The sequence below is a fragment of the Myripristis murdjan genome, chromosome 3, assembly GCF_902150065.1.
Source record: "Myripristis murdjan chromosome 3, fMyrMur1.1, whole genome shotgun sequence".
Taxonomy (NCBI): domain Eukaryota; kingdom Metazoa; phylum Chordata; class Actinopteri; order Holocentriformes; family Holocentridae; genus Myripristis; species Myripristis murdjan.
The window spans coordinates 35,538,306-35,561,782 of NC_043982.1; the positions used below are offsets into that span (position 1 = coordinate 35,538,306).

Here is a 23,477-nt window from a genome sequence, read left to right on the forward strand (position 1 = left end):
AGAGAGAGGCTGTCTGCCACTGCAGGTCAGAGATTACAAACTCAATTGTGCTCTGCTGGCTGACATGTCTGCTCAGCAACTTCTGCTAGCGACATCAGGGGAGGAAAGTAAGGAGAAAGCAGTGAAGCAGTGGGAGGCAGTCCCTGCTTCCACCTCTATTAATCTTCCTCTTTTTGTGTGTGGCAAACTAAAACATTTTTTGCTGTTACTTTATTTGTGCTAATGCCACAGCTTCCCTATCCAAATACAGTGGATGCTTATTTGTCTGAAACTCACATTTCACAGCTGGTCTAAATAACAGCAGGGTTCAAAGTTAAGATTTTTTTTCCACTTGCCTGGTCACGCCACTGGTGCAGAGCTCTGCTTGTCTCACGTATATTTTCAATGGCCCAGCAGGCAGCAATAATTCGTTAATGTAATATACAGGAAAATGAGTAAAAAATGAATAACATAAACTAAATGTGATTTGAACAACTCTTTAAAACGCTTGTGTATCAATGGCCTCTAAAACACTTCCATATTTATATAGCAGCTTTTCTGTACATGAAGCCAATAAAAAAATATTTTTGTATGGATCAAAAAAACATATGAACCAAATGGGAAATTTCTGGAGGCTGGTAAGTTCAATCCATTAATTTGTATTGGCGAATATACACTCAGTGGTCACTTTATTAGGTTCACATGTACAGTCTAGTGCAGTTCAGTGCAACAGCTCTACCATAAATTCTACCTTAAAGAAAGTTTATAATGTTCAGTTTGTGTTGACATTGTGGAGAATGTGTAAATTTAATTATGTGTTTATTATTGAGGTTGTAGTTTGCAGATGTCTTGTACTGGACTATATTATATTAAGTGGTATTTCTATTTTTTGTTCTCCCTATTTATATACATGAGGGGTACAGAATAGTAGAAACAGCTCTCAATAAAATGCATTCCAGTACAACAGCACCACTAACTATGAACTCAATGCCAAACATAGAATTGAACGAACACCTCTATTACTGTGACAAAAAGAAAACTTGAGCATTACAGGCATCAGAAAAGACAACTTTATGGCAGAACAGTTTATATGAAATATATATTTGAAACAATATATTAGCCCATTTCTACCATTCCTTATTTCACCATTTTAATTCTAGATAACGCATCACCTTAATTTAGCGTTTTTACTCAAACTAATTTAATCTGCTGACCTTTGTTTTCCCTTCAGCTCTCTGTCCCACACACATGCACACCTACACCGCTCGTCTTTGAATGCACACACACCGGCTTCAGTCTCTCCCTCCCTGTGTGTGTCTGCTCTGTTGACTTTCTTCGTCAGCAGTATGTTTTTTTTAAAAAAATCACCCAAAAAACACAACTCGCGTCCTGGATTTTATCACCCGCGATTCCGTTTTCATAACAGCAGACGAGCCGCCTGTGGAGGCAGCTCGTTGTTAATGTCTTATCGAAACCAATGTGGTGCTGAATGACACTTCCTTTTATGTGGAGGTGAGGCATTTAAGGTACCGAATTTTGATACCCAGCCCTACTAGTAACATATTTAAGACTTTCTTGTGTCTCTGCAAACGCAAGTGCTGGTTACATGGTGACGCCACATAAGTGTGATGTGAACTGTGCTAAAAATTAGACCGTAGCAGACGGCCGTAGTTTAATATATTAATGGGAAACCCTGGTTTATCTCTTGTGTCCAGGATTTTTGCCAAAGAAAACAGTGGCTTGGAGAGGAAGCCTGTCAATCATTCATTCACAGCTTCAGGCAGCATGATCTTGTCTGTCTTCATACCATGAGCTGCATCAGTAAACATTTTTTTTTTCCACAGCACAGGCAGTCATGTCAGAGATGGTGCTCATGTTTGAGCTGCTGTCTCAACTGATCAAATGGAGGGAGGAGTGAGATCATATTGTCAGAGAGGCTTCAGTGATTTGTGCTGAGGGAGGTGGAGAACTCATAGTCTGCCTCTTTTGGACTGTTTACCTTCTTCTGATCGAATTCATTAAGTATATCATTTGCAGTTCCTTTGTGTTGGGACTTCTTGTTGAAATATTTTTTATCTGTGTGCTCAGCTCTTTGTGTATCTCTTGAAAGGGAGTTGAAAGGTGGCAAGCTAAATGTACTAAAATGATCTGAGTCCTTCTCTCACAGTAGCCACAGAGACACTTTCCAGTTTCCTAGAATGGCAGGCTTATTAAGAAGTGACCTTTTGTGTACTCATTGATACCCAAGAGCAATTATTCAGTTCAGATGCATGATTATCATACAGCTGCTTTGAATGGCTTAATAAAGCATTCAGACATAACCTAGGATTGTTTTGCTGTGTTTCAATTGCATCCTCAGTCAGGTTATGCGACAATGATGTAGCCCAGCTTCATGCTGTTCCATTTTCAAAACTAGATCTGATCATGGCAAATCTAAAACTGACTGATGAAGTGCATAAACACACATCAAAAAGAGGTGACTTGCTGAATGAGAATATCCAATGAGAATACAACCCACGCGCTAAAAACTCCATGTGTACACTTTTATTGACTCTCATGCTTTAACATTTGGCTTTGGTTTATGAGGGTGACAAGATCGTAATATCAAACAATGTCGTATTTTGTGTTGAAAAGTAATTGCTTACAAGGGAGACCACACCCTAAACAACAGGAACCATTTCTTTCAGCACTTGAGAAAATCTTGCATACAGGTATATGATTCTATTGCTTGCAGAGAGATAAATTAAAAAATGTAAATAAATTTATTTAGCAAACATTTTTTTTCTATGCCAAGCAGTGATAGTACACAGCTTACTTGGCGAGGAAGTTTTTGTCATGGTCTACAAGCTTGACTAAATTTGGTCTCCACACTCCATCCCCAGATGTGAGTCCTCTTTTTGAGTGATTTCAAACTCTTTCAGTTTTTTTCAAATGTTGGCAAATACAGCGAAGACCTATTTATTCTAGTTAGAATTATAACATATTCATAACAGTAATAAAAATAATTCTTTAAAAGTATGGCATGATAAGAGCCAGTACTGAGAATTTGAAAAGATAAATCCAGCATGGATTGGAATCCGATGATGAAATCGTAAATGCTGTGATGATTTAGTTCTCCATTCACTGCCAGCTCTAGATATTTCTTCCAGTGCCTTTGCCATATTTTCCAGCAGTGCGCAGATTCATTTTGCCATTTTACGCTGGGAAAATATGCCAATAAATGCATTTGCATTGGCATGCCCTGTGTGTCAACCAGACTGTTGATTTACATGCAACCCGTTTGTATTCCTTCTAGTAAGAATAAGACTCAACATATTCATTTGAGTAATGTTAGTGCTCCAGATGTCTGTGCTAAAACTACTAGTTGCATTTGCCTGATGTTTAAATTAGAGAAATAATTATCTTCCTCCATGGCAGTTTAATTTGGAACATCGCACCACTGACACTTTAAAAAGTCATTAACATGAATATGGTCGATGGTTTTTCATGCATCCTTAGCCATGCCATTGAAATATGCATATCCTTTTTCAGTTAAGTTATGACTTGTTTCTCTGAGCAATATTGTCAGATATTTTAAGTCCAGATGTCACTGCCATACCACTGGAACTGCCTAAAAGCAACTGACTCATCCCTTCTGCTAATCTCCAGGAGTTCAAATAGACCTGCTTCACACCTATGCAGAAAGTGAGCAGAAAGTGGGATAATGCAAAAAGGCACTTACTATTTGAGCTCATATTTTTAATGTATTACCTCCTGTAGATTTATACCCAGGGTTACAGTATAAGCACAGCACTCACATTATGTTAGAGCTGAGTGTTTTGGAGAGGGAACACCATCTCAGCCTGCAACATCTAAGCTTGCAACACTTTAATGATGACCATAATCAAGCTTGTGCAAGTATATACACAAGGGATTTTGCTAGCTTATAGAATTGCCTTACTTTACTGCTGCCCATTTCTACTGTATAAGTGTTTCATTTTATTCTCCCAAACAGCCTTCATTGTTTAGGGCTTCAGATTAATCAGGCAGTGTTGTATTAGTGGTGTGGGGAAAATTCTAGTCACACTTGAATGAGCCTCCATGGAATCTCCTTAACTTGTGCCCAGTTAAAGTAATATGTCAGCTTACTTAAAATAAATCCAATAAATTAATACTTCGAGTGGAAATGCACTCTGCGCGACCTCTTATTCATCACCATATAGCTAGCAGTTGACTGTGTTTTCTCTTAGCATGATAAGAACGTATCAGCAGGATCACTTTATCTGTTGTAAGCCCTAGTGCTAACCCGTAAGCTTAGGGAAACCTAAAACTTGTCTTTGATAAGAATCAAGGGACAGCCTTCCTTCTGTGCTTCTCTCTCAAAGCGTGCTCACTGCCAGCCTCGAGAGAGAGGAAAAAAGAGACAGTCATTTCCCACAGAGGCTGAGTGAACACAGATGGGAGGGCTCTACCCCAGCGTCAAAAAAATCAAAGCAAATATTCACCTTAAGAGACAGACATGTTCATAAATTTCCCAGTCCTTCTCCATTTCCATATTGTGAAATCAAATGCCCACTGTGAACTGGTTTGTTACCTGACTTAAAATTAGAGCCATTTTGCTGACAGCACCTGTGCTAAGGGGAGCTGGATTTGTGGCACCGATAAAAGGAGATTGTGGGGGGAAAATAAGAAGTTTTAATGCTTAAGATTCCCTGGAGTTCTTTGAAGTCAAGGTTTGAAAGCAGACATGGTAATTGTCTCCAGGGGTCTGCTGAGAGTGTGTGAGTGTGTGTGTATGTGTGTGTTGTGTGTGTTGAGGAAACCGTGCTAAGTAGAAGGTTTTGCCTGTGCGATTTCCACTTAATGCAATGCAGTTGTCTGATGGCATGACTCAAACTCAAATACAAAAGTAGTAATCTGCTTATTTTCCCATATTGGGGATTGTGTGGGTCAGCATACCTTCTAAAAGTTCTTTTTATTAATTTCATTGCACTTTCTCTATCTAAAAGTTGCAGGAATTCGAAGAAAGCGTGTTATTCAAAATGCTACCGTTAACATACTCACCCTTTTCCATTAAAATACCTTTTTCCTGTACACATTAACAATCTGTTTATTTATTTATTTTTTTTTCATTTTCTAAGAGCCCTGCACTCTTCAAACAGAGGCTTAACTGTGAGTACAAGAGAGGACCCTTTCGCTAGGAAAGTTCCAGCAGTTAGCTTGTTGAGTCTAAAGAGCTTTGACTGTTGTGAGGCGGTCTTGTTTTCCCCTTGCCCGAGGCCCACCGCAGGAGGTGAAGTCATAAACATGGCTGGGAAAGTGGAACTGGGCAGAGCGAGGAAGCCTGCGTAAATCTCCCTGCAAAAACACATGACTTCACTACACCTGTCAGCGCTGGTGCTAGCTAAATGGCAAATGTGTGGCTTGCTCTTAACCAGCGTTTTTTTTTGCAGAACGGAATTTGGTACAATCAACAAGTAGGGAAGTAGAAAGTACATGTTAATACAGCTTGCTGGAGAACTTAAATAAAGTTGGATGGTTGGTTGCTAACGGCTTGCAGTCATTTACACCAAGGCAATACCGAGGCCTCAATGCAAAATTCGTTTTTTAATTGTAGACCACAGTAAAAATGGGCCCAGGTATCATAGCTGACACCAGTAAATCCCAGTTTCACTTTATCACATGTTAGTTGTATTTAAATGTGAGTACATTTATGTTCCAAGGGCCCTGTATTCCCATGTTTGTGTTTATGTTTTTCATACACAATTTTCTAACACCATTTCAAATATTATTTATAGAACATGTACTCTCCAATTATGCATATTTGTTTATATATCAGACTTAGGGACTTTGGTCTTCTTTTTACATGGGAACATTGGATTGTGTATTTTGCTAATTTAATGTAATGTAAGTTGTTATTTTTCATGCTAACGCCAATGTTGTTAATGTTTTGTAATGTCAATTAAACAAAGAGTGTTTGAATCAGAAAGAATCTGGAAGCAGCTTGATTGTAGCGTCATTTCAGTGATGCAGTATTTCACTGAGCATTTACTCTCAGATTATGCTTTTTTGTTAATATATTAAGCATAGAATGTTTTTTTTTATTTGAGGAAACATGCAGTACATTTGGTAGAGCATGAGATAGTTTTTAGTTTGAAAAAAACAAAACAAAACAAGCATTAACATAACATTTTCAGTAAATAAAAAATACATTGAGGGAGTACAGGTTTTTGGGTAGTTTCATTTTAACAGGCAAACCTTCCTGTGTCACCTGGGCTTTTAGTTTTTAGCACTACAAAATGGGTCAACTGATGTTTTTTTTTTTTTTTTTTTAGCTGCAGAGAAGGAATGATCATTTTTAGGGTCAAAGAACTGTAGTTGAGTTGCAGGAGAGCAGACTGACACAATAGCACTAATTGGAAAATACTGGCTCTGCTGCTGAGCTTCTAATAATCAGACAAGTCTTCCCCTGCATTGGGGATATTAATAATGTAAAAATTCAGGAGCCAATGTTGGACACTCTTAGATAATTAATGTTCACTCTCCAACTTGACACCAGTTGATTCTGTAGGTGAAGGAGTGTGTTAAATTTTTAATCACCGCTATGCAACTCAATGTGTCTGAGCCGTGGTGAAAGAGAGAGAGTAAGCCACAATAGCTGCCTGTTCAGAGGGAAAAGTTTAATATTGATTCGCCTTAATCTCACATGACACTGGTGTGATCCATTTGCTGCGTCCATAGTAATGTTCCCTCCCAGACGAATGTATGGTTTGTCTGTTTCTTTGGTGTCAGTTGTAAATAGGGAGGTGCTGTTGAGAATTCATATGGCATGTGACGGAGACTGTGTGTGCTTGTGTCAGGGAGAACGCTTTTTATGGAATCATATTAATTTTACGTTACGCACACACAAAAAAAGATATTCAGCACTTGCATGTATGCCCACACTATTTTGAGGGAAAAATGTTGTAGCCTGGAATAGATTAAAGGGGCCTTTCACTCCACCTCTTGATAACGGCATGGCTTATAACACCAGTAATCGTAAATATAAGCATTCCACATTCTTCTTGTTAATTATTCTGTAGCTGTTATAACTGAATGAGTAATTATTCAGCACTTGTCCTCTGTTTGTCATTGGTATTTGAGGCACGAGCATCGTGTTGATTATCATTCTGTTAGATGGACTTCTCATCACTGAGTTTGGATTGTAAAGCAAATCAATTTCTAATTCTGTGAGCACAACTTCAGAACGGTTTTTTGTTTCTCTCTTGCAAAGCATATTTTATCTTTTTTTTTTTTTTTTCAATCCAAGAAAATTGTTGGAATTTAAACTTTTTGACTGTGCCATTGCGCATACCAAATGAAAAAGGTGATCTGAAGTATTTGCAGTAGGAAACAAATGGAGGACAAACTGTGCATAAGTGTATTTTTTCCCTTTATCATGTGGGTATGTTTTGCTCAAGATAGATGAACTAAAGATGATAAAATATCTAGGGCTGCCCCCTGAGAGAGCAACTCAAATTATTGGTCGTATATCCCATGCAGTTGTTGGGGTAAACTGAGGACTTTGAGTCAAGCATTTTTGTTTCAAGACAGTAAAAAGTGCATTTCGGTACCACAATAAAAAAGATCAAATGTAGCCGATTTCTGCCAAGACGGACATTCATGATTAAAGTGATAAATAGCAATATGTCATCATGGACAGAGCAGTAGAAAAACATGCACACCTACATAGTGTTCCTATAGTATTTCTATTGTAATTTCTCAGTGTCGCTGCTGTTGAAAATATGCTCTCCAGACATACCTGTGTGCTCTCTCGTTACTCCGTCTCATTATTCAATCAAAGTCACACAGTAATTCAAATTGACTGGCAATTAAAATCTCTTTGCAGCTGTCTCAATGAATTTCAGAGATTTTAAATGCTCAAATATGTTTGTGTGACTCTATTGTGTTTGATTATGATTGATTCTGATTGCCATGGTTGGTATTAACATGAGCTATTAACATTGACCTTTTTTAACTGCAACCTTGACAATGAATTTGAGTTGTCTGAATACAGTTTAACAGAAGAAATTCTGCGTCAGGTACAGCCCTATGGAGACATATATAAGTAGTGGTATTTCATCTAGGGGACACAGAGTCCAGGCAATAAAAAGAATAGATTAATACAGTAGGATGGGTTATAAAAACAACCGGCCTGTTTTCTGTAAAACAGTAGAGGCAGCAGAGGGACATAATGCAATCAGTCGTAATGTCGAAAAGACAACTCAAATCAACTATTCAGATAAATAAGATCATGGCAATATTCACATGCGCAGGGTAACCTGGCTCTTGGCCATACTCCAGTTAAGGTCTTGCTCAGGTTAAGCTGTTAACATGAACCTTTGATGTCCTGCGATTCAGTCCCCCTGTTACCATGAATAAACCAGTTAACAGAATATTCCTGTCTGCCTCTGCTGTCCCGCCCACAGACAGAGAAGTCTGTCTGGGCACAAGCATGAAAGGCTGGCTGCTAACCCTTCTATCTGACCTAAACAATAATAGTTTAGATCTAATACATGGGCAAGAAATGATAATCTCAGTAGTTATAGTAAATACTACTCAACAGTGTGTCTTTTGTTGATGTATAAATGTGGCTATAACACAGCCAGGGTATAAATGTAGTTCTTTGTGCATGTAAATGTAGCCATTGTTGCAGTTTTGCATTCATGGAAACTGTTCATTGTTTAGAAATGATTTCACTTGTGTAATCTGCTGTGGATTTTGTGGCCAGTCTTTTGGATTGAAATGCTGACATTATCATAGAAATATTATGATGCATATGTGAGGGTGTGTTTTTATGTGTGTGTTGCGGTGAAGCATGGCTGATTAAGTTTTGGAATCACTGCAGTGCCATGTTAACAGATACTCTAATGTGCAGGAATGGGAAAACAAATAAATAAATAAATAAAATTGTGCATGTAAAAAGCCAAAAGGCAGTGCGCTGCCTAAGGGCGATTGTATTGTTGTTGGTTAACAAATGCCAGAAACAGGCTTGTGTTCTTTCGTGAGTGCGATAGATTATAGAAAGCTTGGCGTTGTTGCCTACAGTTCCTAACAACACCCTTTCACCTCCCACATGTAGCCCATTGCTCAGAGACAACCCATCTGTTTCTCCATTCCCAGGGTGAAACCAGCCTTGACAGAACCAGCTAAGCAGTATTTCATTTTTCCTTTCTAGGAAGACACAGTTGGCTTTCTCTAGTTCCTTATCTATCAAAATCTCTGCTTCTGTGTCTCTCCTACCCAATCTCTTTGTCTTTTTCATTTTTTTTTCTCGCTCTCTTCTCTCGCTCTCACTCTCTTCCTTCTATGCTTCCCTCCCCCTTATCCCACCCTCCTCATTTTTAAAAGCCACATGCTCCCAGCCCGTCTGGCTCAGTTGCACCCTGCCAATGAAGGCCTTTTTATTGGGCTGAGATTGAGTGCAGCCAAGCAGGGCCTGGCTACGGCTGAGGCTGGGGCCAGCCACACAGCCCCCCTCTGACTGCACAGCCCACTCCACATGCCTGCTCTGGTCTGGCCCTGTCGCCCAGAAGGAGATTACTTGTCTCTGCTGCCCTTAATTGCCGACAGCAGCTGAAAAGAGCCAGAGAGAGAGACATTGTAGAGAGAGGAGAGGGAACAGTGTTGGCTTGTTGAGCTGTTACTTGACAAGCTTGGACTCAAAGGTTTGTGTTCCTGCTGTCAAATCCTGGCACTGTGTTAGTTGGTTTTATTGAGATGGATGTTGTTTTCATCAGTTGCTGGTCCTAACTCATGGTATTTTGGATTGTACTAAGAGTTGTACAGTACAGAGGAAGCATATGAGGTGCTGAGCAAGAAAAGCTGATGAGAGATTCACGTTTAGTACAAAACCTCAGTAAAGAATGCTTTATTATCAGGATTTGTTGCAAGAGCAATAGGGCCGTTGTACCCTTTCCCTGCCCTCTAAGCCATTATTATTCTTCATAGCCAAAGGCTTCCCTCCTGTAGGCTGTGCCCCTCCCTCTTCCCCCTTTTTCCAATGAACTTGTGAATTTCATATTATTACAGTTGGTTATTGTTGAAGCCCCTCTGGCAGTATCCCAGAAAATTGAATAGTGGGCAGTCTATTGAATTGGCAGTCTCTGAAGCAAATGTGAGGCTGTACATGTTTTTTTTTTTTTAACTCACCTTTTCCTTTTGCTCTTTTGTAATTTATATTTTGTTTTATGTAGGTTATGTTTTCATTCAGTTTGGTTCTTTTTGAAATGTTTTGAGCCATATTAAAGTTGCCTGGAGTCCCTCTCTCTCACTCTGTCTCTGCTTCAGCATGTATTTTTCAAAGCATTTCAGGATGTCTAGTCTGCAAACAGGGATCCTCCAATCTGAACGTTTTGGGTAAATCCAGCGGAAACCACTCACAGTGATCTCAGTTACAGTGATCATCTGCGTATATTGATCTAAAAGCTTGGGAAAAGCAGTACATTCAACTGCTTTAAATGATAATTAGCTAATGGAGGATGAAAATGCAAATGACTGGCAGGGTTTTTTTCTCGTCATACATGAAAATATATGAAAAAGTCAATCCCAGTTTATTTATTTATATATTTTTAGAAATGCACTTTAACCACCTCCAAGTTGTTGCGTAGTATTTGTGCTACTGACGTTACTGTATTTGTAAACAGCCCAATACTGTTTTAGACTATAGCCTGACTATAATTTGAACTACTGTAAAACCTCAATTAGACCACTCCCAATTAAACCACAAGGCCTATTTATTGGCAGGGTGTGGCTACACTTTTTGACAAATGGCCGGGTTACATCAAACATTCAAATCAAAACTAAAAACTGTCGTGGTGCAGCGGACTGTTTAACCACTGCTTTTTGACAAACTGTGGGGCAGGGACCAGCTTCTCCTGCCGGTGAAAAGCGCCTCTCTCTTGGTAATAGCTGTGGGTTTTTGGATTATATCCTGCTCACTGCCCCAGGACAGAATCAGCACCGGTTAAGGTACCATTATGTTTTAGAGTTTATAATTCTCAGTCTGGATGCCATCAGACTCTGATTATGTATTTATTCCAACTAGAGATGCACCAGTGCACTTTTTTCAGTTTCGATCAGATATCGACCAGAGCTGTTTTTTCTTGAATGTTATAATATTTATTATTATCATTGTTATTGTTGTTGTTTTGGACTCATCCTGAGCGTGACGTGGAAATCGCTCACTCAGTTGACCAGGTAGTGGACACCAAATACATTATGTTATGTGTAGGTTTACCATGAAATGAAGAAATTCACCAAACTCACATCTGGAAGCCAGCACAGGATGTGTCCCTGCTCCCCTGCTGCTCCGGATCACTTAACAAAACTAAACCAACAAGCTCCCAGTCCTGTTTCACGAGTCTTTTGCCCACAACCAGCTACAACGTTTACTTTGTTAATATGCAAATGTGTAACTTTGTATCTTACTTCAGACATTTTTAGGGGGCACGTGTTTTGTGTTGCCTTGATCGTTGTTACGGTTGCAACGCGCGAACGCACGGTCAGCCCGGTTTAATCTGCCCCTTTACACGTGATGCTTTGAGTACAGCAGAGCGGCAGCAGGAAGCCGCATGCGTTTTTTGTCGCCCGTCTAAAAAGCCCTTAGTAGTTGTTATGCCCGGCCTGGGGGGAACTTGAGCACAGTTGTCATCCAGCACAGCAGAAGCACATGCCCGCGGTCCCTGCTACATCATTGTCTCTTTGGATGTCTCTATCTGTTATCCATTATCGCATTTCCTTTTTGTTGATATGACAGCTTATCCACCCCGGGCCAGCAGGCAATTTTTGTTTGGTTCTTTTTTTGTTGTGCTGTGTTTGAAATTTATGAAATTGGTTTTGCATTTCTTATGCAAAAATTAAAAATTTCCAATAAAAAAAAAAAAAAAGCTGATTGGAAACTACACTATAGTTACTACATTTTCTTACTAGGTGAGGGAATATGGAGACCAAAACCTGACCAAAAGTAGTTTTGCTAGCGTAACGTGTCACATTTTTAAATAAGATAAAACACTCTGTCATGAATGAAGGTCTCTGTGGTGTGTGAAAGCACCACTTTTTTCTCTGTCCCCAAGCCCTCAGCTGACTTATGGAGCCTGCTGTTGAGTGCGCAGCAGTAAACCTTAATGTAAAGATGCACTTTGTTAAAAAACACAAGATGGATGACTACATTTATCCAGAGCATGTGGGCTGGCAAGGTTGAGGAGTCTGTGCATTTGTATTTTCTCAGAACAGTTTGGATGGCTGCCATGCAGTAGACACACCATTCCGTGCTGAACCTGAGCCAATTGTCAGTGATGTTTTTGTCACAAACAAGCAGGTGGATGCTGCAGAGGCTCTTTGCCAAAATCCACTGACTTCTACCTCCATGTGAACATGATATACTTTGAGGTAGTTTAAAGCAACTGCTAAGTTGCCATAATATGTCAAACACACAGCAATCACAAACCAGAAAGACCTGGGGTATAAGCCTTGACCTCAAGTTACTAAGGAACCAGCACATCAGATGACTCTGGTTATTGTAACCAGTGTAAGTTTAAATACAAATTTGCTTTGTTCAAAACATGTTTTTCTCACAAGCATGGCTTTAATACCATTGTTATCAAGCCCTACTCTGACTGCATTAGATCCCTCCTGATGTATATGGAGAGCTTGCGAACGTCCTCATCACACAACTACAGTGTTTCATGCCCTTTTGATTAACATGGTATGGAAACAATTAGGTGGGGGAGGGGTGAGGAAAAGCAGCACATTCAACAGCTTTAAATGCTAATTAGCTAATGGAGGATGAAAGAGCAGGCGACTGGCAGGGTTTCACATGAGCAGTGAGCACACTGAAGCCCTGGCTGCAGCTATGCTCATTTCATCTGAATTTAGAAAGACCAGCACCATTTTGTGTCTGTGAATACCTCAAACAATACAGCCATCTTGTTTAATGTGAGATTTCTTTGCCGAGATCTCAAGTGGGGCTGAAAACTCATCTTTTCATGAAGTGCCTCACATTACCTTCTCCCCACTGAATCATATCCCATCTCTCATTTTCCCTCTAATTGCTCTCAAAAAAAGAAAAACCCTTCTGCCCTTCTCCTTAGCTCTTATTTCATTTCTTTTCCTAGCATTTCGTTGTAACAAGATCATGCTGTGATCACAGGAATATCATGGCTCTTACAGTTGATTGTGATTTTGATGATCTAGGATTTTACACTTATTCTATCATTGCACTCACGGATGCACTCAGGATGAGAGTATCAGTGTGAATGCCTCACTTATAAATATAAATGGAGAGAAATGCTTATCAAGCTAAAGCACACATTTCGGAAGCAGTCTGTGACTTTTTTTTTTTGCTTTCTTCTTGAAAATACATCTCTCCCCTTCGGCTAGCTGATATAAGTATGTGTCCTTTCTTTCTGATGAGCTGGTTGTAATCACTTTAGTGGGACTAGAATCAATGCAGTAGGATTAGAGTACTGGGTAATTCTCCTGAGTGAATAGACATTGAAAAGAACAGCATTTGTTAGACCTGCCAGTGACTATTTTTACATGCACACAAGAAGCCAGTTTACTGTGCGTAACCAGGTCAATGCAGGAAATGTCTTCTCTTACTGTTATTACTCAAAACGCTCAGTTTACATACACTAAGTCAGCGCATGTAAACCCCCCAGCACCCCGAATGTATGTGGAGCCGCCGGAACACACCTGACAGCTGGCCTCTTGTGGCAGCGACTTCCCCAAGATTTGCATGTCTGCTCAGGAGGGTCGGTGAAGCAGAGAGGAGAAACACACACCTGATTTGTGAGGTGCTGACTTACAGAATAGACAGGAGGAGAGGGAAGCCACACATTCTTGGCTCTGATGCAGAAGTATTTATTTTAGTTTCGGTACAAACTGCCTTATGCAAGAAGGCATCCTGAAGAAGGCAGTTTGTACTGAAATGTTGATCTTTAAAATAAGAAAGAAAGAAAACTTATGCATCAGAGTGAAGAGCTTTCCCCTCCTCCTGCTCTGGAGGGTTGGACAGCTCAGTGAGCAGCAGTGGTGGTGTTTTTAACCATCTGTAGTAGGACTGAAAAGTAAAGCAACCTGTGTCAGATATCTGTTTTTCCCTTTATATTTTCAGCAGTAGTAATGCTTATATTATTAAGCATTCTTCATTTAAAACAGACAGTTACGTTTTTATTTCCCTGGGCAGTGTACATGGTCTGTTTGTCAGTTTCTTCATTTGATGCCATTTATTGCTTGTGTACATGTAAAAGGCCATTCATAAATCCAAGTAAGGGTTGAAATGACCTAGGAATCAGGCTCTCCAGCAGAAATCTACTGGTAGTAAGCAGGTTTTTCTTAATCCCTTAACCTGACTGTGGAAACCTGGTTTCTTGTTTACATGGCATTTCACAAATCAAATAACATCTGTAGGTGGGGAGCAACCAGATTATTGAGGTGCATGTAAACACACTGTTTTGTTGCAGCCAGCTGATGTCATCTTGAAGGAGAAATCCACCCTAAAACACATTAATGCTGATTTAAAACATGAATTGGCAATTTACATTGTATTCCTGGTACCTTTTTTGTTTTTAGCGTTTAATTCTGTTATCCTGTTGGTAAACTCACCAAGTGAGATGCACAGAGAGCAGCTGCAGCCACATTTGAGCTTAAAGGGAGAAAGAGGTATGCTCCCAGTGTCAGAATTTTCCCTGTTTGTTTCTCTAACATTGCTGCAAATCAGTGAATCTAAAAAGAAGTCATTGCCAATTTATTTTTAGGGGCTGACATTGAAACCTGACAGCTAACGCTTCTGTTTTAGATCACTGATTTTTTTCCCCCTAGTTAACACCATTGTAGCTGTGCTGACAAGATCACCCAGTGAGGTCAGTGGATTAACTGAAGGTTAAATGCAAAATAATTCACCAGTCCATGGTTTTAAATGATGTGTTTCAAGATGGAATGATACTTTTAGTGTCACTATATACATATAACTACACATTTTCAAAGTCACTCAACCTTTCATCTCTTTTTAAATATAACCCCTATTAAAATACGTATAGCTGCTTTGTCTAAGGACTGTCCTGGGGAGGTTCCTAACATGGAGAGTGCACAAACTGGGAGATCTTGATAAACTGGAATCACTATATCAATTGCAGTTGGAAGGAGGAATCAATTGGTACCTCTAGTAGAGTCCCTACCAGGCATTAATGACTTCAAGTGTTTACATATTTTATCACTCTCCAGTATATTAGAGTCAGGGCGGCATGGACTGTAATCTGAAATAAACATCTCTATCATCTCTCCCCAGTTTGTCAGGGACCATACAGATGGTTTGCCGACTCTGTTGATTTCCCTTAAAAGCCCCAAATTTGTCACAACCTTCAGTGCTCCTTTGAGAATGATAGAAAGGCTGTGAATAAGGGGTGGGGGTGGGAGAGGAAAAAGCATGCTGTCATGAAAAGAACTGCTTCCTGGCTGGCTAGATGCAATCACGGGCACTATCTGATAGCGCCGGAGGAAATTGGATGAGCTGAGAGCCGTTGGCCGCCGCTGATGGGAAAGATGACTCCTTTGTCATGAAGTGTCAGTCAATTCCCCACTCTCACCTGAGAGACAATCAATACCACAGAGAGCGAGAGAGAGGTCCTCTCTTGTCTCTTGGCTTCTGTACACTGTGGGCTGCTGTCAATTAGATGCCGTAACACACTCTTCTGGATAGGAATGTAATGCAGCATGTATGCATAAGTATACCATGGATGTGACTAAATTCAACTGACAGGTTTAGCAAAAGATTTTTTTTTAAATTACATATTGGCAGGAAAACTAACAAAAATATGCATAATTAATACAGTACATACTATGGCTGAGCTTTGGCATTGACCTCATGTTACAATGCATATTATTATTATTATTATTATCAGCCATAACCTAAATTTGTACATAAAATTCCTGAGTAGTGCTTGGAAAGTGGGAACATGACCATTCACAAACTATTTGTGTATTGTAATGCATGGGTCACAGTTTGATTTGTATCACAATATATTGCAACACTCTACAGAGTTGACTGGAAATATGTGAACAGAGCTTGAAATACAACCAAAATACAACAGTTTAAACAATTAATGTCAAAATGGTTTCATAAATTAAGTTTGATTCATTGTTCGCATTCCAATTTATTAAAACAGAATTAGAGTAGTGAACTTCCTTCAGTACACTAAATTGTAGTTGTCATCATAATAATCATGAAAATTAATTGTATAAATAATATGTATTTATATGAGGTTATAGAATTGATACATTTTTGTGAAAAATAGTATTGCAACACTCATCTTTATTGATTTCTTTGCACAGTTTTATTATGCATACAGTTAGCACATTGGACTAAAATGTAGATGTCATAGCATAATATGTAAATGATGTGCATGAACAATGCATATTGATACAAAGAGCTAGAAAATCTATAGTATTACAAAAAAAAAAAGAATATGATCACACTTCGATATATCAATTGTTTTTTTGTACAGTTTTTTGTTAGAGCTAGATACATAAAAGATTGTCATGACAAGAACAGTTTATTCCAAAGTGTCATTGAGTATCTTGGATTCTGCTGATGGCTGTAACTGTGCGTCTTTCTGTAGCACAAAGATGTGGTGGATCAGTTCACAAGCTGTGCAGCTGCTCTCACTAGCAGCTATATAAGCATGCAATTACTGTGCACAAGACCCAGCGAGCTTCATAACTATCCATTCACGTCAAGCATGTGCTATTCCATTAGCCATGTCAGACACCTCACGCAATATATGCATGTAAACAATGACACGCACTGAATGATTCATAACAGAGATACTGGGCGTTATGAGCTTTTACATTTTCCATTGCCAATGTGGTCACACAGTGTTTCTGTGTAAAATGATGCTTTGACTGTTCTGTTCCCCTTTTCCCCTCACTGCAGTTCGCCGATACCTCTGAGGAGTCGGCTTCCCCATTCGTCTTCATCTGCACCAACCCTCAGGAACTGGTGGTGAAATTCCCCATGAAAGGGAAGCACAAGATCTGTAAGTCCTACTTCTTTCATGTCAGGGGAAGTGGAGCGGATGAAATTAGCCTGAGCCATCTGAGGTTTTTTTTTATCAGCTTTCTCCTCTGCATTTGTACGCTCGCACACATGCCTACATAAATGGATGTGTGACAGGATGATCATGCGAGACACAGATTCTGATTGATATGTTATGTTTAATAAAGCAAAATCATGGACAAACACACTCACATATAGAAATGCACACGCTCACATACACATGTACAAATCCTCTCCAGGAGCCATCTGTAAAGACGGGATTTTGCTGTCAGGTTGCCTGGGGGACAAGCTGGGGCTGGATGTGCGGTGTTGTTGCTGTATTGTGTGATTTATAATGGGACTCAAACACATTTTCCCTCTGCTGCCATAGCCGCTGCTGCAAAATGATGTACCTGCAAGCTCTTTTGTTAATATTTCAAAACCCTCTAAAGACTTGAGAGGATTGTTTATGCAGCTGTGCCTCTCAGAGATCCTTCCAGATCGATGGAGAAGGCTTTAGAAAGACTCAAGGTAAAATGCTGCAGGAGACATGCCCTTGTACTAAAAAGGATATGATGACTTTGGTTTTCATTTTTTGGCAAATTGAGAAAGGGTTTAAAATCTTGGTGAGGTGCTGCAGACTTGAAGAGTGAAAAACGCAATGAAATGCTGCTTTATACAGGGTGTCTGCAGGACATGAAAATATCTTCAGATTTCCCTGTCTTGTCTTGAATTCGATCACCTTCACTTAAGACATAAAACTTCCATGAATGCTGTTAAATAAGCCCTTAAGTCTTAAAATTAGTTTAGAGGTCTTGACAGTCTTTCTTATCACATCATTTTTGTCGTTAAAAATCATTGCACTCATAGGGGAATTTTCAATCTTTTTCATTTTATTTATGTGGCAAAATTGGTCTCACACTTTTTTCTAACTGGCAGTAAAAAAAATCTCAGAAAACGTCTTAGACTTACCTTGATGAAATTTAACAAGACATTGCTATAGGGATGCAGTAGTCTCCAGCCAATCTAACCTTGTGTAATTCAAACCTAGTTTGTTGTTTAATTGCTCGGTAGCACTGAAGTTCCTATGCTCTCTCAATTGATTGAGTTATTCATAGTGAATAAGCACATCTGGTGTTTTTGAACATGAGCTTTGCGGGTTATTTGCCCTATGTGCTTATTGCCGCCATTTTTAATAACAAGTTATGCATGCAACCTGCTTCTCTCTCATTTCAGTTATGTTAAGTTGTAGATATCTACAAGAGAACACAGTGAGGATTTCACCCAAACATTCAAGTGTGCAGTTTTTCCTTTGAAAATGTTCAGATGGCGAGGTAAATAAACTCCCTGCTGTCCAAGACAAATTGTGCCAAGGAGCACTCTTTGAAGCCTTTACTCTACGCCTTTGTTTTGAGGACATGACATTTCTAACATCCATAAAGAAATCATACAAGCATAATTTCAAGTATGTTATCATGACATTTTCCATATGTCATTACCTGTAGAGAGGTGTAATGCCACATTACCCAACTCCCTCTGTGTCCTTCTGCCCTCCAGCTCTGTCCCTCACATGCACAGTTTGATATACACACACATGTAGTTTCTGGAGATTGCTTAGTAATGCAGCCTGAAGCACTGACCATGATTTATTAACCAACAAACAGTGTCCTGAGATCAGGTGTAAAAAAAAAAAAAAAAAAATCCCTACACTACCAGTGTCACTCTTTCTTTTTGAAAGTCAAGAGCCTTGATGTCTTTGATATTCATGAGTTCAGTCCATGCACCAGGTGCATAAAGATGGCAGCGTACCGGTTTGATGTCATTACATTTTTTCTTGCCCCCGAGTGCAAACGTCTCAACATCAACATCTGCTATTTCCCATGCAGACAGAGCACAGGTATCAGAACAAGCAGTGTGTGCTTGGACAGCCTAATGATGTCAGTCTAAACAACTGAAATTTTTATTAACACAGTATGCTGGTGTGACACCTATAGGGAGACTATAAAATAATTTAGTGCTACCCTACAAATCTGGTTTTATCATGGCCATGATATGATGCAGATGACCCCCTTAAACATAGACTGTCCCACAAAAATTGGGACAGTGGGTTTCTTCCTTTCAAAATAAAATTTCACACAGTTTAGGCTGAACTGAACAACACATTCATTTCTTTATGGTTTTCATGGAGTGTGCTAACTGAAAACATGACCATTGCATTCCACAGTGACACATTTTGAGGCTTTTTTTCCTGGACTGCTTCTTTCCTTCGGTCAAATTTATGATTTAGGGAAGTCTATTTTTGAACACACACACACACACACACACACACACACACACACACACACACACACACACACACACGCACACACACACACACACACACACACACACACACACACACATTTCACTTCACTCTGGAGGTCCTTAGCCAAACCCCACTGGTTATTGGGTGGGAACTCAAGTTTAGCAATTCAAATAGATCAACCCTACAAGATAGCATTGGTTTAGAAAATATGTAAAATTGCAGTTGTTTACAAAATTAGCAGTTGTGTTCAGTGTATTCTAGGGTAGCAGAAAATATTGAGTTAAATGTACTTTCACATGGAACAAGATCACATTAATTGAGACCTTATGTGTGTTAGGCATGCCTGGGAAAAAAAAAAAAAAACATGTTTTCAGGAGGACAGTGTTGTAGTATATAAAATTTTTGTGTGGATTTTGGGAATAGTGGCTTTGAATTGGCAAACAGTGTTCCCATTCTTTGAAAACGGTTACTGGAGGTTGTCTTCCAACTATCAAAGGATCACACTGCTCAGCCTCCCTGGGAAACCCTTTACAAAGGTGTTGGGCAGGAGACTCCAGAGCCTCAGATCTAGCAGAAATAATGTGGATTTTGTAATGATTGTGGAGGAGAGAACCAGCTTTTTGCACTCTAGTGAATAATAGAGGGGTCACTGGATTTTTATAATCCTGTCAACAGTTTTTTTTGTGGATTTAGTAAAAGCCTACAAAAGTGTTCCCCCAGGTGCCTTGTGAGAGGTGGTATATGGCAAGTAAAGGCTGCGGCTGCCAGCCATTCTCTCCTGATATTCTGAGTTAACTGTTTGCATTCATGTTGCAAATATTTTTGGATCAGTTTCGGGCTGGGCTTTATTACAAAATTCAATATTGATATTGAAGTTATAACTGTTTAACAGCATTTAAAGTGTCCTTACATGTCTTCGACTCGGTTTCTGCGATCCCAAAGCTTCTGGTTTACTTTTTTGAGACTTCCTCCTGGCAGGGGGAATTATTTCTTGTTTTCGTAGGTGCATAACAAGTGTGCATGTCGACCATCATCTGTAGTCTGTGCAGTGTGATCATGGACAACTTTTACCAGGAGAGATGAGGGGATGCAAAGTGATCTGAACATCTGTCTCGATCAGCACTTAGTAATGTTAGTAGTCTCTAAAGTTGTAAACCATCTTTGCTAAGTGTAATTGTCTTAAAAGAATTACACAGGCTGTACAAGAAGTGAAATTAGGTCTTGTGTCCTGTCATATAACACACACACCCTCTCTTCATCAGGTTTCATAGCTCTTAAAAAAAAGAGCATTTGCATTGTGTTGTCACATCATCCCAGACTCATAAAACTTTGACCTATATGCAGTTTTAAAATATGGCACATGAAAAGGTATTTATCTGCCTTTTGTAGACTTCCTCCTCACCTACTATAAGCTCAAAAGATTCATTTAATAGATTCCAGTTGCATGAGTGAGTAAACAGTCTCTGAAATTACATCAAATGAATGAATCAATATATCACATCTATGCAAGTTAATCTATTCAATGTGCAGCAAATGTATTACCCTTGCTTTCTTAACACTAACCTTCTGGATAATGTAACGTATATATAGTTCATTAGGTTGTTGGATATCTGTGCACATTACATATACACATGCATCGTGTATGTATGTGTGTGTGTGTGTGTGTGTGTGTGTGTGTGTGTGTGTGTGTGTGTGTGTGTGTGTGTGTGTGTGTGTGTGTGCGCGCGCCTGTGTGTGTTGGTTAAAACAAGCTAACTGTGGTTACAAGTCCAGCCAGTATTTGCAGTTGTTACCCTGACCCAGTGAGATAGATCTCATCCCCGTGTCACTGGCTAGCTTCTCTCACTCTATAGCTTTTGTTGCTCTCTCTCACCCTCCTCCACCTCGGTTCCCAGTGTGTCTCGCGGGTCAAGGCATCGCCGCTCATCTCGCTCAGGGAGGCTCAGCACAAGTGTTTTTTTCCCTCCTCCAGCAGCTTACATTGACAAGATCCTCTTTTCTCTGGAATCACTAACCATCTCATGCCTTATCAGAATTGAGCAGCAGGACGAATGGAACAGCCCCGGGTGTGCTACTCAATGTTTTCATACATATCCTTGTTAGCAGTTGTTGCTGTTGTTGATTAATTAGGATAGTAATAGGTTAATGTGGGTGGTACCACACTGTGCTTTCAGCAGATTGTAGAAATTCCAGTGAAAAGCTTATGAGGTTTATTCTATCCTTGAGGAATGTGAGCAATCATGCTATGGAAAATGATTTCCCAGGAAGAGTGGAGCCTTGATAAAATTGGCTAGTACCACCCTGTGCACATTTTAGTTTGGATATGGATTACACCCATTTAATAGTGAATATTTTGGATGTTTATTATTTAAACTTGAACTACATTATGCAGTTATAAGAAGACTATATAAAATAATGTTACACTGCCTTCGTGTCCAGCCAGCTTACAGTTGGCTGTGGAAATAATATGCTGAGTTATGGTAGATGTAAACCCAGGTTGATCAGTCATTACCCTGTGGAGGAGTCCGTGACATTTAAAATGGCATAAAGCCAGGGCTCACTCCCTGTAATAAGAGATATGCATCATGATTTATGGGCACATCCCATGAACATTTGTGTGTGTATGTGTAAGCTGAAGGTCACCCTGGATGTTGAAAGCAATTGGGCACTCTAACATGACCCCACATTTTTTTGCTTTCGTTCTCCCCCTCTAACTATCCCTCACTACATCATGTTTTTTAAGAGCTGTGAAATGTTCTGTATGGTAGGCTAAAGTCGTTATTTTTAATACTCGTAAACACACAAGCATTATATACCACTATAAAGTTGAGGATACTCCCTTGACACTCATTCTTCACTTTAATCACAACACTAACTCTAATCATAACAACTAAATGCCTAACCGTAACTGAACACTAATTCCATCCCTAGTCCTTCAAGTTAAAATAAACTTTTTTTTCATTGTGATGACCGCACCTGTGCCCAGACAGGCAGGCTACTTTTCTCATAAAACACTTTGTGCCAGTTGAGTTTGAGTTGAGTTAGATGTGGCCACCTGACATGACCAACATGACCTGTCAAACTGGCCTCATAGTTGTCTCAAAGTCATTGTCACACAGACAATGACTTTGAGACACAGGTGAAGGTGGCCCCAACAATACACTCTCCGCAATACCGGTGCACAACACTGGGTTTCTGCAAAGCTGTTGCTGGCTTAAACAAAGAGTCAAGGGTCTTTTCTTGGCCCTTTACTGTTCTCTGTGTACATGTAACCACTGGGTCAAGTTATCCGCACCTCTAACTTAATTTCTTTCCACTTTTATGCGGATGATGGACCTATTTATCCATAAATCCATCAGACCTTACACCAGTTACCTTACTCACAACCTGTCTGACATAAGGTGCTGGATGTCTAATAACTTCTTGATGCTGCACAATGACCAAACCGAAGTGATAGTGTTTGGACCCAAAAATCACACAGGGATTGTGTAAGCCAGATTTTATTGTCCCAAGGTTTGCACTGCAGCCAAAAGGTCAAAAATCTGGGAAGTGATCTTTGATTCAGACCTGAACTTTTCTAAACGTTTTAACAATATCACCAAATCAGCTGTCAGTCAAATTAGGAGTATTGCCAAGATCAGATCATTTCTTTCACTCAGTGGTGCATAAACTCTCATCCATGCCTTTGTCTCCAGACATCTAGATTATTGTAACTCATTATTTGCCAACCAAGCATGTACGCACTTAAGTAACTGATATTTTCAGTGGATATATACAATAACGACAACAATGTTGATTAGAAGTCAAAATGGAGCCGGTGCAGTCCTGTGAGCCTTGCATAAAGAACCATTCAACCACAAGAAAAAATTGTAAAACTCTGTTGCACAACTAATTCAGTAGTCAGCCAGTGTTCATGAACTTGTCAAAAAAATACATCTGTAATACTCAAGATGTGGTTGATGAGCTCAGTACAGCTAGTACCTTTTGTTCCCTCTCAGATGAAGTTGCAGACTTGAACACTACCTCTGAAAGTCACTCATAAATTTGGCCACCAGAAAAAACAATTGTGAGGGAGCCATATTGTTGACTCAAACATTAATAAATGTAATGAGACAAGACAAAGAAATAGTTTAACAAACT

The 23,477-nt window shown here is 39.5% G+C and overlaps 1 protein-coding gene across 2 annotated transcripts in view; it reads left to right on the forward strand.

Moving 5' to 3' along the window:
- Window positions 1–23,477, forward strand: part of trip4 (thyroid hormone receptor interactor 4) — a 71,626-nt gene that overhangs the window by 15,274 nt on the left and 32,875 nt on the right. Inside the window, exon 12 of one of the 2 annotated variants that reach the window (XM_030080894.1) lies at window positions 16,931–17,033. The exons of the other annotated variant lie outside the window; for it this stretch is intronic. Within the exon in view, the coding sequence (XP_029936754.1) occupies window positions 16,931–17,033 (103 nt within the window). The remainder of the gene's footprint in view (window positions 1–16,930; window positions 17,034–23,477) is intronic. 2 annotated transcript variants of the gene reach the window in all.